General features: G+C 48.7%; 1 protein-coding gene across 17 annotated transcripts in view; it reads right to left on the reverse strand.

The window, feature by feature from the left end:
- The window catches only part of CIT (citron rho-interacting serine/threonine kinase), a 182,021-nt gene that overhangs the window by 159,941 nt on the left and 6,995 nt on the right, over positions 1-15,085 (reverse strand). For 16 of the 17 annotated variants that reach the window (XM_051826615.2, XM_051826613.2, XM_051826611.2 and 13 more), the window contains exons 3-4: positions 11,908-12,049; positions 4,171-4,346 (exon numbers count right to left, since the gene is read on the reverse strand). In XM_051826615.2, coding sequence (XP_051682575.2) covers positions 4,171-4,346; positions 11,908-12,049 — 318 coding nt within the window. Of the gene's footprint in view, positions 1-4,170; positions 4,347-11,907; positions 12,050-15,085 lie in introns of those variants that run through there. The other variant, XM_051826617.2, reaches the window with a different exon arrangement.

A 15,085-nucleotide genomic window follows, 5' to 3' on the forward strand; every position in this document is an offset into this window, starting at 1 on the left:
AGCCAGGTGCTTCTCCTGGTCTTCCATGGGGTATAGGGCCCAAACACTTGGGCCATCCTCTACTGCACTCCCTGGCCATAGCAGAGAGCTGGCCTGGAAGAGGGGCAACCAGGACAGAATCCGGCGCCCCGACCGGGACTAGAACCCGGTGTGCCGGCGCTGCAAGGCGGAGGATTAGCCTAGTGAGCCGCGGCGCCGGCCTGAATAAATCTTAAATTTTATAAAATTAAGTGGTCTGTAACTTTCAGAATCATCAAGGTCATGAGTGTCAGGAAACATTAAGGAATTGTTTCAGACTGAAGGAAACTAGAGACAAAACTACTAAATGTCATGTGTGATCCTGAACTTGACCTTTTTTTTTTTTTTCCATTGTATTTGAAAGTCAGAGAGACAGAGAGATCTTCATTCAACTTGCTCCCTCCCCAAATGCCTGCAATAGCTGGGGCTGGACCAAGGCTGAAGCCAGAAGCCTAGAACTGAATCTGGATCTCCCATGGGGTGGCAGAGACCCAGGCACTGGGGCCATCACCTGCTGCCTCCAGGGGTGTGCATTAGCAGGAAGCTGTAATTAGGAGCAGAGCCGGAACTGGACCCCAGGCACACCAAAATGGGGTGCATGCATCTCAAGTGGCACCCCAACCACTGTGCAACGCCCAACCCTAGATCAGTGTTTGAATAGAACACATACACACATACCAACCATACGTGTGAATTTCAATTTTTGCACCTAAATACATTTATCTTTTAATTCCATTTTCCATAAACTTTTTTTTTTTTTTTGGACAGGCAGAGTGGACAGTGAGAGAGAGAGAGAAAGGTCTTCCTTTTCTGTTGGTTCACCCTCCAATGGCCGCTGCGGCCGGTGCACCGCGCTGATCCGAAGCCAGGAGCCAGGTGCTTCTCCTGGTCTCCCATGCGGGTGCACGGCCCAAGCACTTGGGCCATCCTCCACTGCACTCCCAGGCCACAGCAGAGAGCTGGCCTGGAAGAGGGGCAACCGGGACAGAATCCGGCGCCCCAACCGGGACTAGAACCTGGTGTGCCGGCGCCACAGGCGGAGAATTAGCCTAGTGAGCCACAGCACCGGCCTTCCATAAACTTTTTGAAGTCCCCTCATATACATGCTTCTTGCTCCATCTCTGTAAGGAATCTTGACAGGCTATATGTGCTACTTTTCTTTAAATTTATGATTATTTCAAATTTTTAAAAATTTTAAATGTACTTTTTGCTGATTCACTCTAACACTGGTAACTGTCAAAGTCCTAAGTTCTGATACTCTTGTTAATATTAAACTATTAAATGTTTTTAAACAGTTTGACCATGTACTGCCTAAAATCATCTCATCCACTCCCTGCGTCCGGTCTAACACATTTGGGAGCCACCAGCCCAGCCCCAGTAATTTCCCGCCCAGGAGTGCTGACCCTCCCCTGTCCTGGCCCACAAGAGGCATTTAGTGGAGGTCAGCTGAATCCAACAGCCCCCGCTTTTCCTTGCTCCCCACTGGCTCTTTGACTCCTGGAGCTTCTGTTAGAGTAAGCAGTCCCTAGAGACCTCTCCCGGCTGTCACAGAACTCTGGGCAAGTGTGCAGCCCCGCCTGGGGGACAGGCCTTGTTTGCAGGACACTGCCTCTCCCGACTTTTCCTCTCTCCCAATGCTGGCCTCTCTCCTCACACCCTTAAATTCCAAATTCTCACCATGGCTCTACTTGTCTTAGGTTCACCTTCTTAACGAAGGTTTGGATGGATGGCCCCTGTGAGCTGCTGCATGAGTATGATTTGCAACCACTCTCCCCACGAGACACATGGTCACTGCAGGTCATTTGCCTAGCCAGGGTGGGGCACATCTTGCCCGCAGGTCGTAGAAGGCCCAAGAAATCATCTGGTCTGGCCCTGCCAAGGCAACCAACCACAGGTGGGACTCGAAATTCAATACAACTGTAGCAGGCTAATTTTTAAGTTGATAATTTTGTAAAGCTTGTGAATGACGTTCTAAATATCCAAATGGCCCTCGGCAGAAACAATGCTCCCCACCCCTGGCCTGGAGGAAGGCACGCCTGTTGTATGCCTGTAGTATGATATTATCACATTCTTGTGTGTGTGTGTGTGCTATTTCCCATTTAACACACAAGCATCACAAGTTCCGGGCTATCTCTAGGACCTAGAAATACACTGAACACCTGGTGTGTGCCGATGATAGATGGTGCTTCCAGAGTGTCAGAGGCTGAGTGAGCGCCTTCCGTGCCTCTCTTCTAAATTATTTCCAAGGCCCTGTCATTTTTCCTTTCTTTGATGTTGCTCACATTTCTTTCCTAAATACAAGCCACATCTTTCTTGGGTTCTGACAGCTGTTTCCGTGCTGTTTCTCTGATTGGAGGCCACACAAAATCAGTGATGTCCACAGGGACCTAGACTCTGATTCCAACTTCTCTCTTCCAAAAGCCAAAATAAGCCTCACCCATTTCATAAATTAAATTGCAACCCCAAAAAAGCAGTTCTTGGAGGCATGAGGAGTTATCAGATGACGGGTACAGAGTTTCTGTCTGGGGCGATGAAAAAGTTCTAGACGTGGATATTGGCCGTGGTTGCACAACACTGGAAATGCTCTTAATACTACTGAATCGTACATGTGAAAATGGTAAAAATAGCAAAGTACATGCCATGTATATTTTATCACAATAAAAAAAAAGGTTCTTGAGATTTCCCACCAATCACCCCGTTATGGATCGAACAGGACTGGACTCCCCAGACTCAGGCAGATGTTTGAATGTCAACGTCTCACGTCAGCTGGTAATGCGTTCATGCTGATGGCTGGTGGATTAGGCTGGGGGCTGGATCCACTTGTGGAAGTTGAAGCTGGGGCCTGGGGACGTGAGTGGACAGGACTAGGTGGCTAAGGCGGAGGACAGGATCCAGTCCTGATGGCGTTAGAAGGAGAGACCACAGAGAGGGTGAAAGAAGCTTGTGTTCCCCCGTCTCTGCTTCCTGCCTTGCCACGTGACCCTCCCTCCACACCCACTCCGCACAGCCAGCCTCCACCGGACACCAGACTGGGGAGGCCACCCAGTCTTAAACCGCAAGACTAACAGGGTCTCCCACTCTCAAACCTCTAAACTACAAGCTTCCAAAAAGCTCCTCTCCAGTATTTTAAAAGCAACAGGAAGCTGACTTACACACCCCTCACCTCCCAGATGTCCTTATTTTGCCCCATTTCCCAGTCTGTTCTAAGCCACAACACACACACGCACACCACGTTCTAGTACACAGACCACCAGAACAGCACACACAGCCACACCTGTGCCTGCTCATTCCCACCCCTTCTCTCTGCCCAGAACCCACATTCCACCTCTCCCTCACTGTCCCCGGCTCACCCACAACCCCTCCCGCACATCGATGCTAATGAATTTCCTAATTGCTCTCCCCCTCTGCGATGCTTAGCTAGTGAGTGCCTGCTCTCCAGATTTGCATTTTTCCTCCGCTTTCCAAGGTTGTCTCTAAGCCCTCACAGTCACAGCCGTGGCAGTTCGATCCTGCTTGCAGGCTCCCTGCAGGGCAGGGTACATTATCAGATACAGGATGTGCACAAGGATGTGTGTAACTAAGAAATGAGTCTCTGAACTCTAAGGCTGACGGACGTCTCTCTCAAACACAGCAAACGAATCCATACAACTGGAGACACTGCCTCATTCCCAAGGAAAGAACAATACAAGCCAAAGGCTAACTTCTTCACCTGTTCTCAAACAAGCTACACCCTCGCCACATAACAAGCAATTTTCTTTAACTCTTTCAATGGCCTGTTTTAAAATCAGATAGACATGCCCACGACATAAACATCTAAAAGGTGGACAAAAGCAATTGCTACTCTATTCGCCCCACAATACACACATCCCTGGGTCCCCAACTGATGGCCATGAAAGATATCTCCATTAGTTAAAAGGCCAACTTGATTCTGAAATAAAATACAACTGTAGAATCATGATTTAAAAAATAACAATAAAGGGGAATTTGGTGAGCCTTCAAAATTAGCCAACATGGACTCAAGGAGCAGAGCTCAGAACACGAGAGACCTTTCATGCAGCAATAATTAACCAGAGGCACAGAGGAAACCCTGTCGTCTCTTCAGTGAACATTCTGGAACAGAAAGGGGAGGGCGAGATGTGAACATGCTCCTACCTGTTCCTGGGCCAACAAGGCCTTCTTCTTCATGACTTTCATGGCATAGATGTCCCCGGTTGCTCTCTCTCTCACCACCTGCACTTCAGCAAAGTGCCCACAACCTACAAGACTTCTGACTTCAAAGTCTCTCACCGAAGGCTGGAGCTCCTGTAACTCAGCGATGGTGTCGGAGTCTGCAGGAGATGGAAGGGTTAGTCGCAGGTAAACAAGGCGCTCCAGGTACATGCAGCTTTGTGAAAACCAGAAGGGAAGAAAATGTGTTCTTATGTCTCTCCTCGCTGTCAAAAGACAGTTAGTCAGTTTCTCATCCATCATGAATAATTATAAAATCAGCACAAAAGTGTTTTTATATGTTAAGTTAAAATTAAGGGCTCCAGAAATTCCAAAGTACAGTTTCCATGGCAGCTATGATTCGCATCATGTAGACTAGGAAATAGGAGGCAGGATAAAAACCATGCTTTTCTTCCGCCCCTCTGAAGGCTGCCGGGCAGTGTGTGGTCAAACAGGCTTATCAGCATTTGGACTGGTTTGTAACATGACATAAAGCAACACGGTTCCCATTTCAATCAGCTTGGAACTGGCTTCCAGATCATTCCATTCTAACTGCATGCACTCTGTTCAGTGTTATCCCACCAGCCCATGTTTTATATCCCTTGGATTGTGTCAGTAATGACAAGGTCTTTCCCTACCTAATGTGCACAACGCTTAAAACACAGGGATGGGGGGATTTAGCCCAAAGAACCAAATGGAGCCCTGATATTTATTCTGCAGGGTTGGGTTTGTCACTGTCTTTTTCTTTTCCTTGGATCTCCTTTTCCAAGTCCAATTTCTCAAAGAGCCTCAAAGTACAAAACACAGACTAAATGGATGGCAGATTTGGAATCCAATAAATTAGAGGTTTTCAAAAAGTTCGTGGAAATGTCCATGATTTTTTTCATTATGCTGTGGGAAACTTGGCCCCCTCCTGTTCCAAGTTCTTGTCTCCACACAAAAAAAGAATCCAAGGGGAGAGGCAGATAAGGGGAGACGGAAGGAAGATTTATTGGAAGGAAGATGCATGGTGTGGACAACCTCTCTTCATGAGGAAGGTGGGGCTACTGCCCCCACCAAAGCTGGCATCATCCTTTTTACAGGATAGGGGGCATTTTATATATATACCATTTTATGTGAGGGACCTGAGCACTCCCAGACTTGGATATCCAAGGAGGGTCCTGGAACCGATCTCCTGAGAATATCAAGACCGAACATTCCAGAGTCACACTCTGCTCAAGTCATCCACACAATAAGAGGGACTGAGTCCGGCAAACGGAAAAGCCATTTCATGCCGAGTTGATGAATGGCATTTTGATGAGTTCGCCAAGGCGGTTTCAATTGTCATTACCTACCCTCTTTCCTTGCTGCAAGGGTGAGGTCCAATTCTCTCAGAGAGGGTCTTCCCCAGCCCTCCACCCCAGACCACACCTCTCACTTCAGCCAGTCATCCCAAAGACAGCATCACTGTGTTCACTGAGTTCACCGTGACCACTGGAAAAAAGTACATCTGGAGCGCCCACACGGGACCGCCATGCAGACGCAAAGCTGAAAGCCACATGGCACTTTGCTCTTGCTATGACACCCTGTGCCAAGCCCTGTCTTCCTTTCCCGTCCTCTTCCAGCTTCGCTCAGTTCAAGTATTTGAGTTTTGAATTATCATTTGCCAAATAACGCTGGCTTGCAACTTTCTAGGTTGAGGCCTGATTTCATCACTGTTCACGCACAAGGCCAATCTGTCTTAATTCTCTACCAGACCTTGGGCCCGAAGTTGCTTACGGCATCGTCCAACTTAATAACTTTGGATCTGTCGCTGGAGAGGACCAGGCATCTCCATCACACGAGCAGACAAACTGCTTTGCAGGCAAAACCACCACAGCACTCGCTCAGAATTTTAAGATACCATTTCAAGTCTCCTTTTTTTCTTTTTCCCATCCAAAAGCTTTTGGATTATTAAGGTGAACAGGTGAGATACTAAACTCAAACCTGCGTCTATAAAAAAAAAAAATCCTTCACAACTCCTCTCCCTATCAGTTGCCTCTGTGACCCCAAAGCCGTGTCACCCTTCATCCTCAAGCACTTTCAGTGGCAGTGTTTGCGGGTTCAGTGGGTACTGAATATTGAGGTGGAGATAAGGACCCAAAGCACTATAATGAAAATGCTGTCAAGGAGGCAGAAGCCACCACAGCTGAGTCTATCTTGAACCTCAGTAATCCAACATCTCAGCCTCCAGGAACCCACCTTCACAGTCACCCTCACACCTGTGCTGAAAACAATACAGGAGTGGGCGTTTGGCACAGGGGTGAAGATGCAGCTTGGGAAGCTCGCGTGCCATGCTGGAGTGCCTGGGTTCGAGTCACAGCTCCATCTCCATTTCCAGCTCCCTGCTCATGCAAATCCTGGGAGGCAAGAGGTGATGGCTCAAGTATTCATATGGGAGACCTGGATGGAGTTCTGGGCCCCTGGCTTCAATCTAGCCCAGCCCTGGCTATCACAGGCATCTGGGAAGTAAACCAGTGGGTGGAAGATATCTATCTACCTATCTATGCCTTTGTTTTCAAATAAATAAAAATAAATACTTCCAAAAACATATATTTAAGAGAAAAATCAGCTTATAATGAAAACAGTCATAACAGAAAAGCAATCAGAAATAACCCAGGGTCCGGCACTGTGGCACAGGGGATAAAACCACCACCTGCAGTGCCGGCATCCTATATGGGCACCAGTTCAAGTCCCAGCTGCTCCATTTCCAATCTCTGCTATGGTCTGGGAAAGCAGTGAAAGATGGCCCAAGTCCTTGGGCCCCTGCACCCACATGGGAGACCTGGAAGAAGCTTCTGGTTCCTGGTTTTGGATCGGCACAGCTCTGGCTTCCAAAGACCCCTCGTATTATTAATGGGCAAGGATTTTGGTCGGTCTTGATCACTGCTGTAACACAGTACCTCCAGTGGAAACTGGCACATAGGGAAAGTGTCCACTACACATCTATTCTGTCAGTACACCGCTAAGTGGGCACGACTAGCGCCAACCATTATACACGTGTGACCTATTTTTGTGTAAAAGTAAACAAGAGTGATGGCAGAGCAGGCAGAAGCTGCTGCAGTGAGGAGATCGGTACACAGAGAATCATCACGCTATTCTCCTTGCCAGTGGGTACGTCTGGAAGTTTTCCATAGTCTGTATTTTCAAAGTGCAGAAAAAAAATTAGAATACTGTGCACCAAACGATGGACAGTGGTTACCTGAGTCAGGTGCGCTTCTGGGGGACTTTCTGCTCAGTACTGTGAATGTGATGTGTTGTGGTCTGAACGCTTATGTCCCTAAAACACATATGTTGAAACTTAATACCTAGTGTGACAGTATTAAAGGGGGGGGGGGCACTCAGGGAGCCCCTGGGGACATGATTAAGCCATGAGGGCTCCACTTTCATGAGTGGGATCAGTGCCAGGGGCCGGCATTGTTGTGAAGTGAGCTAAGCCACCACCTGTGACACTGACACCCCATACAAGCACCAGTCCGAGTCCCAAATGCTCCACTTCCAATCCAGCTCCCTGCTAATACACCTGGTAAAACAACAGAGGATGGGCCAAGTACTTGGGTCCCTGCCACCAGGTAGAAGATGCAGATGGAGTTCCGGTCTCCTGGCTTTGGTCTGGCCCAGCCCAGATTGTTATGGTCTAGGGAGTGTGCCAGTGGATGAAAGATCTTTCTCTCTCTTTAACTGTGCCTTTCAAGTAAAATAAATAAATTTTTCAAATATGATCTTCTTCAGTATTTTATGTTTACCTTTATCTGACATTTGTAATTAGAAATGGTTTCAAAAATTCTCAAAGGTCGGCCAGCACCGTGGCTCAATAGGCTAATCCTCCGCCTTGCGGCGCCGGCACACCGGGTCCTAGTCCTGGTTGGGGCGCCGGATTCTGTCCCGGTTGTCCCTCTTCCAGGCCAGCTCTCTGCTGTGGCCTGGGAGTGCAGTGGAGGATGGCCCAAGTCCTTGGACCCTGCACCCGCATGGGAGACCAGGAGAAGCACCTGGCTCCTGGCTTCGGATCAGCGCGATGCGCCGGCCGCAGCACGCTGGCCGCGGCGGCCATTGGAGGGTGAACCAACGGCAAAAGGAAGACCTTTCTCTCTGTCTCTCTCACTGTCCACTCTGCCTGTCAAAAAAAAAAAAAAAATTCTCAAAGGTCATCATTTGCCCAATAAGTATAAAAGCTGTGAACTTACAGAAGATTTTGCATACAGTAAATATAATGGAAAGATGACAGGACTTTAGCTGCTGTCAAATCTCCAAGAACAGTCCAGCTTCATTGACTAACAACACTTTTCCATGCATATTTTAATGCCACACCTATTTTCTACACAAATTACATAATACTGTGCATAGTGGTTACCACTTATTTTTGTTTATGTGGCAATATACTCATTCAACAAATATTTATTAAGTGCCTAAAATTTTCCAGACACTGGTGATAATAGCTCGCTTAAGACAGACAAAATCTGAGGCCAGCGCTGTGGTGCAGCGGGTTAACACCTGGCCTGCAGTGCCAGCATCCCATATAGGCACCGGTTCGAGTTCTGGCTGTTCTACTTTCCATCCAGCTCTCTGCTATGGCCTGGAAAAGCAACAGAAGATGGCCAACTTCTTGGGCCCCTGCACCCGTGTGGGAGACCTAGCTCCTGGCTTCAGATCAGCACAGCTCCAGCCATTGCAGACAATTGGGGAGTGAACCGTCGGATGGAAGACTTTTCTCTCTCTCTGCCTCTCTTCTCTCTCTTTGTAACTCTGACTTTCAAATAAATAAATAAAATCTTAAAAAAAAAGAAAAAATCCCTGCCCCACTGAACCCCAGGTTAGGGGCATTTTTACTGGAGGCACCAAATCAGAGCTACACGCCTTGTTCCATTTCCTCCAATGGTCCCCAAAGAAAACTGCCGTCCCTACAGGAAGACCCTAGAAACTCGGGCTAGTAGCATCTGATGGGCTCTCCAGCACACAGAAAAGCAAAGCCTACATTCCCAACCAGAAACAAAAAAAAAAAAGAGTCCATACTAATGCAATCACTCGTTTTCAATCATGGCCTCTTAACAGTGCTCCCCAGGAAGCCTCTTCAGAAATATGAAACAGTTCCCGGCAAGACAGCCTATTAGGAAAAAATCTACCTTCCACTACACCTAGCCCCCTGATTACTGAACAATTCCAATGACTGACTGCTGCTAAGTAGGCCGAGGGCAGCTTCAAGGCTAACGAAGGGGCCTGAGGCGGGCTCAGGAAAAACCAGTCTTGTCACGTAATCTCCTTCCCTTCTCGCTCCCCACTTGAGAATTTAAATATTCAATGAGACAAGGTGAGGGCTTATTCAAACAAATACCCCAAGTACATGGTAAAGGTACACAATACATTAAATGTGGTTGAGACTTACAGTTATCATTATTAGGTAACGCATTCTGAGTGCTTTGCGCCCGGCAACAGGATAAGCCTCACCTGTGCATTAACTCACTCGGTTCCCACATGGCCTTATTAGACATCCATTCTCCTCACTGCAAACGGTCAGGGTATATAGAAAATACTGAAGGTCAGCGGCTGGGTGTTTGGCCTAGCAGCTAAGCCACTGGTTGAGCTGCTCACATAGCCGTATCGGAGTGCCCGAGTTTGAGTCCCAGCCCCACTACAGTTCCAGCTTCCTGCTGATGTACACCCTGAGAAGCAGCAGGCAAGGACTCAAGTGGCTGGGACCCTTCCACTCACACAGGGGGCCCTGGAGTAGGAGACACAAATTGAGTTCCCAGCCCCCGACTTCAGCCTGCCTCAACCCTGGCCATTGCAGGCATTTGGAGAGTGAAGCAGCAGCTGGGATCTCTGCCTCTCTCTCTCTCTCCCTCTCAGAGGCCACTATAGGGCAGATTTGCTGATTTTGCTTCCTGGACATCCCCAGCTCCTTTGGGTAACTGCACACACCTTGCACCAGGAAGGCCTAATCATCACAGTGCCCTGACCCTTTGGGGACTCAGATGAGACCAATCAATTACAATCCTCAATCTCCCGATAGTCAAATGACCCAAAGCAGAGCCAATCGGAATCTTCCTTGGGACTGTGTACTCCAGGTAAGGGGAGACAAATGCTGGGCAGCAGGTACAGACCAGTCTCAGAAAGCGGTACCCCACGAAGCACAGCCCTTGGGATCCACCCGCTGTGCATTTCCCTCACATGGAGCCTGGGCATGGCCAGGTGGGGAGACACCTTGACTTGCTTCCAACAATGGAACAGAGCTAAAGAGACCCTGTGTCCCTTCTAGGATAAAACTCTACGCAGGAATGGCTCCTTCTGGTTTTAGAAACCCTGAGAGGCCACATAGGAAGTCCGGCTCTCCTGCCAGAGAGACCAGGTAGATCAGGGGTCCCCAAGCCCTGTCTTAAAGGACCAGATGGTAAATATTTTAGGCTCTGTGGGCCATATGATCTCAGTGACAACTACCTAGACACTGCTGCAGTGTGACAGCAGCCATGGGCCATGCGTAAACAAATGGGTGTAGCTGCGTGCCAGGAAAACTTTATAAAACAGGCATCACAGGCCGAAGCTCCCTGACCCTGGAGGCACAGAGGCCACACCGAGAAGCCAGGTGGGGAGGAAAAGGTCCTGAGGCCTCATGAAGGGGGACAGAGGAGCCGTCACCCCACTCCCAGCCTTCCAGACACAGTACTGGACACTGAGAAACCTATGACCTCAGACACTCCAGCCAGGGGAGCCCCAGAGGACTCCAGCCTCGGTCAAGGTCTCACACAGCAGAGGAGTCCAGCCAGCCCTCGCACTCATGGGCGGTAACACCAGGACTACTGCTCTAAGCCATTTAAGCTGGGGCTTGGGGCAGGCTACACAGCAAGGTCATGTTGGGCACGGACATACCCCGTCTGCCCAGTGTCTGTCTTTGGCCCAGATGATTCTATGTGTGGAGGACTATGCTGTGCATTGTAAGAGTTTAGGGGCCTCTCTGGTCTCACCTTTCAGACATCAGCAGCCCTTTCCCGCGCTTGTGTGACGACTGAAAATGTCCCCAGACGTTCTCGGGCTTCTCCAGGGCCCAAAACACCACTGGCTGGGAAACGTGCGTGTGAGTGGAAAGAGCCAAGCACCCACCACGCGGGAGGCAAGCAAAGCCAGAACCATCATGAGGACAGGGCCAGCTTGAAACTCCCAGAGCCCTAGATGCTCTTCCCTTCGTTAACTCCTTCCCCCATTTAAAAAAAAAATCAAAAATTATGCTTAATGTTACACTTAACATTATCAAGACAGCTATAATTCAGAATCAATGAAGCTAATTAAAAACAAGTTATATTCATTAAAATTAAATATTGTGGGGTCCCTAAGCACTGTGCTGATTGTACCTAAAGATAAGCCTGCCCTGGGTGAGTGTAAGGATGGGGTTGGAGGATCCGTGTGTTCCTGGGACCAGACGTTCCTGGACTTCTCGGTTTCATGGCCCAAATACATTCATTCTTCAAACTGAGTTTCTGTTGCTTGTAACCAAGAAGCCTTGGTCTCTAAGCTACAGCAGATGCAACCTGAATGTGAACATGAACCTGGTCTGTCTCGTTTAGACCAGTGTCCTTACCCTCTACCACCACCACTAACCCACTCCGCCTTTCCCATCCTTCTCGTTTTCTCTCCTGGGACAGTGTCCAAGAAAGAAAAAGGTCCCGAACTTACACTTCCGGACGAAGTTGCTCACGTGCTTAATTTTCATGAGAGCAGGCTGACTGCATTCTTCAAAGAGAACAAAGAGGGCATCCAATATCCCTTCTCGGGAAAGAGGAGACATCTGCTGCTGAGTCATGAAGGGTGGCTTCCCCTAAAAACAGCAAGCAGCAGATGGAGGCACTGTCAATAATGATAAGCTTTGATCAATAACATCCACGCAGCGTAAATTACAAGCCACCAACTCGCTCACTGATCACGACACCCTCACAGCACAATTCCGTGGCAACGTCGATCACTGCCATTAGCATGGGTTTCTGCCTCCAGTGCTTGGGAAGCAAACTCCACAAGCAGCCCATTAATAAGACAATGTCCTGGGCCGGCGCCGCAGCTCAATAGGCTAATCCTCCACCTTGCGGCGCCGGCACACCGGGTTCTAGTCCCGGTCGGGGCACCAGATTCTGTCCCGGTTGCCCCTCTTCCAGGCCAGCCCTCTGCTGTGGCCAGGGAGTGCAGAGAACAATGGCCCAAGTGCTTGGGCCCTGCACCCGCATGGGAGACCAGGAGAAGCACCTGGCTCCTGGCTTCGGATCAGCACAGCACACCGGCCACGGCGGCCATTGGAGGGTGAACCAACGGCAAAAGGAAGACCTTTCTCTCGTCTCTCACTGTCCACTCTACCTGTCAAAAATTAAAAAAAAAAAAAAAAGACAATGTCCTTCATTCTTGATGGTCTGAGGTTCGTGTACTGTTTCCTTGGACCCTTGGGTCTGACATGTTACCCCATGTCCACACTGCGAAACCATGATGGTCACTTCTTTTGTGTGTGACCACAGGCTTGTTGATATCACTTCAGTTTCTTGAATTCGTTGGGACCATCTAAACAGTGTGGATGGAGTGACTATCATCAAGCCAAATTTATTCATGATTTGGAGCCACAGTTACAAACTGGCAGACTGTGTCTAGCCCACAGACATGTTTTGTTTGGCCTGTAGTGTTTTAAATAATTTGAATTATCTGCCAATATTTAAAAATCAGAAGATTTCACCAAAATAAAAAAAATGAAAGTGAAATGTCTGGCTTCCCTCACCACAGCAGTGGCTCTAACAGCACTGTCCCCAACAGCGCCATCCCCGTGGCTGCCTGGCGACACTGGGCACGGCTCCCCTCTTGGCAGCAGGTGTGTCCCTGAGCTCACCGAAGACCTGACTCCCAGGCTCCTACCTGGCTCACGTGTCTGCGGGGCCCCTGACAACATGCACCTGCAGCCCCCGGTCTGGAGTTAGAACTCCATGGGCTGGGCCACGGACTGCAGCACAGTCCCTCAGCAAACACGGCCGCAGCACTTCCGCCGTTCTGGAGATGTCTCCTCCCCCTGAATCTGTGCTGATACTTGTGTCAGTCATCAGAACGTCACCAAAGTGACCATGTGCCAGGTCAGGGCAGAGCCCTTAGGAAGCCTGGCCCCATCTGCTTTGGCTTTTCTGGGAATCTGAAAGAAGCTTCAGCTAGACCAGGAGTCAGAAAACTATAGCCCATGGGCCAAATCCAGCTCGGCATGTCTTTATAAATAAAGTTTTATTGGAATACAGCTGCACCCATTCATTTACACATTGTTTAAGGCTGCTTCTGTGCTCCAACGGCAGAGCTGAGTAGTGGCAAGCAGAACTACATGATCCAGAAAAGCCAAAATATTTATTTATTTATTTATTTATGACAGGCAGAGTGGACAGTGAGAGAGAAAGAGAGACAGAGAGAAAGGTCTTCCTTTTGCTGTTCGTTCACCCCGCAATGGCCACTGCGGCCGGTGCACCACGCTGATCCGAAGGCAGGAGCCAGGTGCTTCTCCTGGTCTCCCATGGGGTGCAGGGCCCAAGCACTTGGGCCATCCTCCACTGCCTTCCCGGGCCACAGCAGAGAGCTGGCCTGGAAGAGGGGCAACCGGGACAGAATCCAGCGCCCCGACCGGGACTAGAACCCGGTGTGCTGGCGCCGCAGGCGGAGGATTAGCCTATTGAGTCGCGGCACCGGCCCAAAATATTTATTATCTACAAAAAAACACAAGCTCTGGGCTAAGAACACTGAGTGATGAGAGACCCGCTGGAGCAGAGAGGCATCAAGGAGGAAGACTGAGGGCCGCAGGCAGCAGTGGGCTTCCAGAGGTTCCAGTCCCAAACACAATCACAGCTAAGTGTGGCTCCGGAGTGACCCCACAGATGCCTCAGGGTGAGGCGTTAGAGCACCTAGGTGCGTCCAGCCAACCCACAGAATCCTAGGAAAAAACAAATCACTACTGCTTTGTGAGTGGTTTGTTAATCCAACACTGGATAACATAAGCAGACTGGTTACATTTGGAGAACTTCACACACACACACACACACACACACACACACAGATTCTCTGGTCCTCTTTCCTACCTACTGAATCAGAATTCTCCCCATCAGGGGCCCACATTGTGGCCCAGCAGTTAAGCCACCTGCACTGACAGCCTCCCATAGCACAGTGCCTGTTAGAATTCAGCTGCTCAGCTTCTTATCCAGCCTTCTGCTAACGGCCTGGGAAGATGATGGAAGATGGTCCAAGTGCTTGGGTCCCTGCACCCACTTCAGCCTGGCTCAGATCTGGCTACTGCAGCCATCTGGGGAGTGAACCAGCAGATGGAAGATCTTTCTCTCCCCCACTCTCTGAGACTCTGCCTTTCAAATAAATTGTCTTTAAAAAAATATAGAATTCTCCAGATTATATCTTAGAATCTTTTTTATCATTCAGTTCCCACAAAAGACTGAAACTTCAGTGGGTTTTCCAAGCACAGGGTCACAAGTCACCCTGTCACTTTGGTAATAGTTGCCACTGACTCAGAAAAATAAGATTCTTGGTTTCTTCTCTTCTTCAATGAGTTTAGATCAGCTACAGCAGGAGTTTCCAAATATAGCACTGATTCTTAACAAAGTTTTCAACAGCCTGCAGTAAAATGAGAAAAAAATGAACACCACACCATATCTATTTTATAAAGCCAAATGTATTTAAATTTTAAAACGGTCCTTTATGCTGAAAGGATGTACTTCCTCTCTTGGTGTGCCTAAAATGTCCTTTCTTTATCAAATAAAAGGGCAGAAGATAATAGATTTTTCTTTTTTATTACTTTTCTATCTTTATTTGGCAAAATATAAAGTGGCAAATCTATGTGTGC

Source organism: Oryctolagus cuniculus, chromosome 21, assembly GCF_964237555.1.
Source record: "Oryctolagus cuniculus chromosome 21, mOryCun1.1, whole genome shotgun sequence".
Lineage (NCBI taxonomy): Eukaryota > Metazoa > Chordata > Mammalia > Lagomorpha > Leporidae > Oryctolagus > Oryctolagus cuniculus.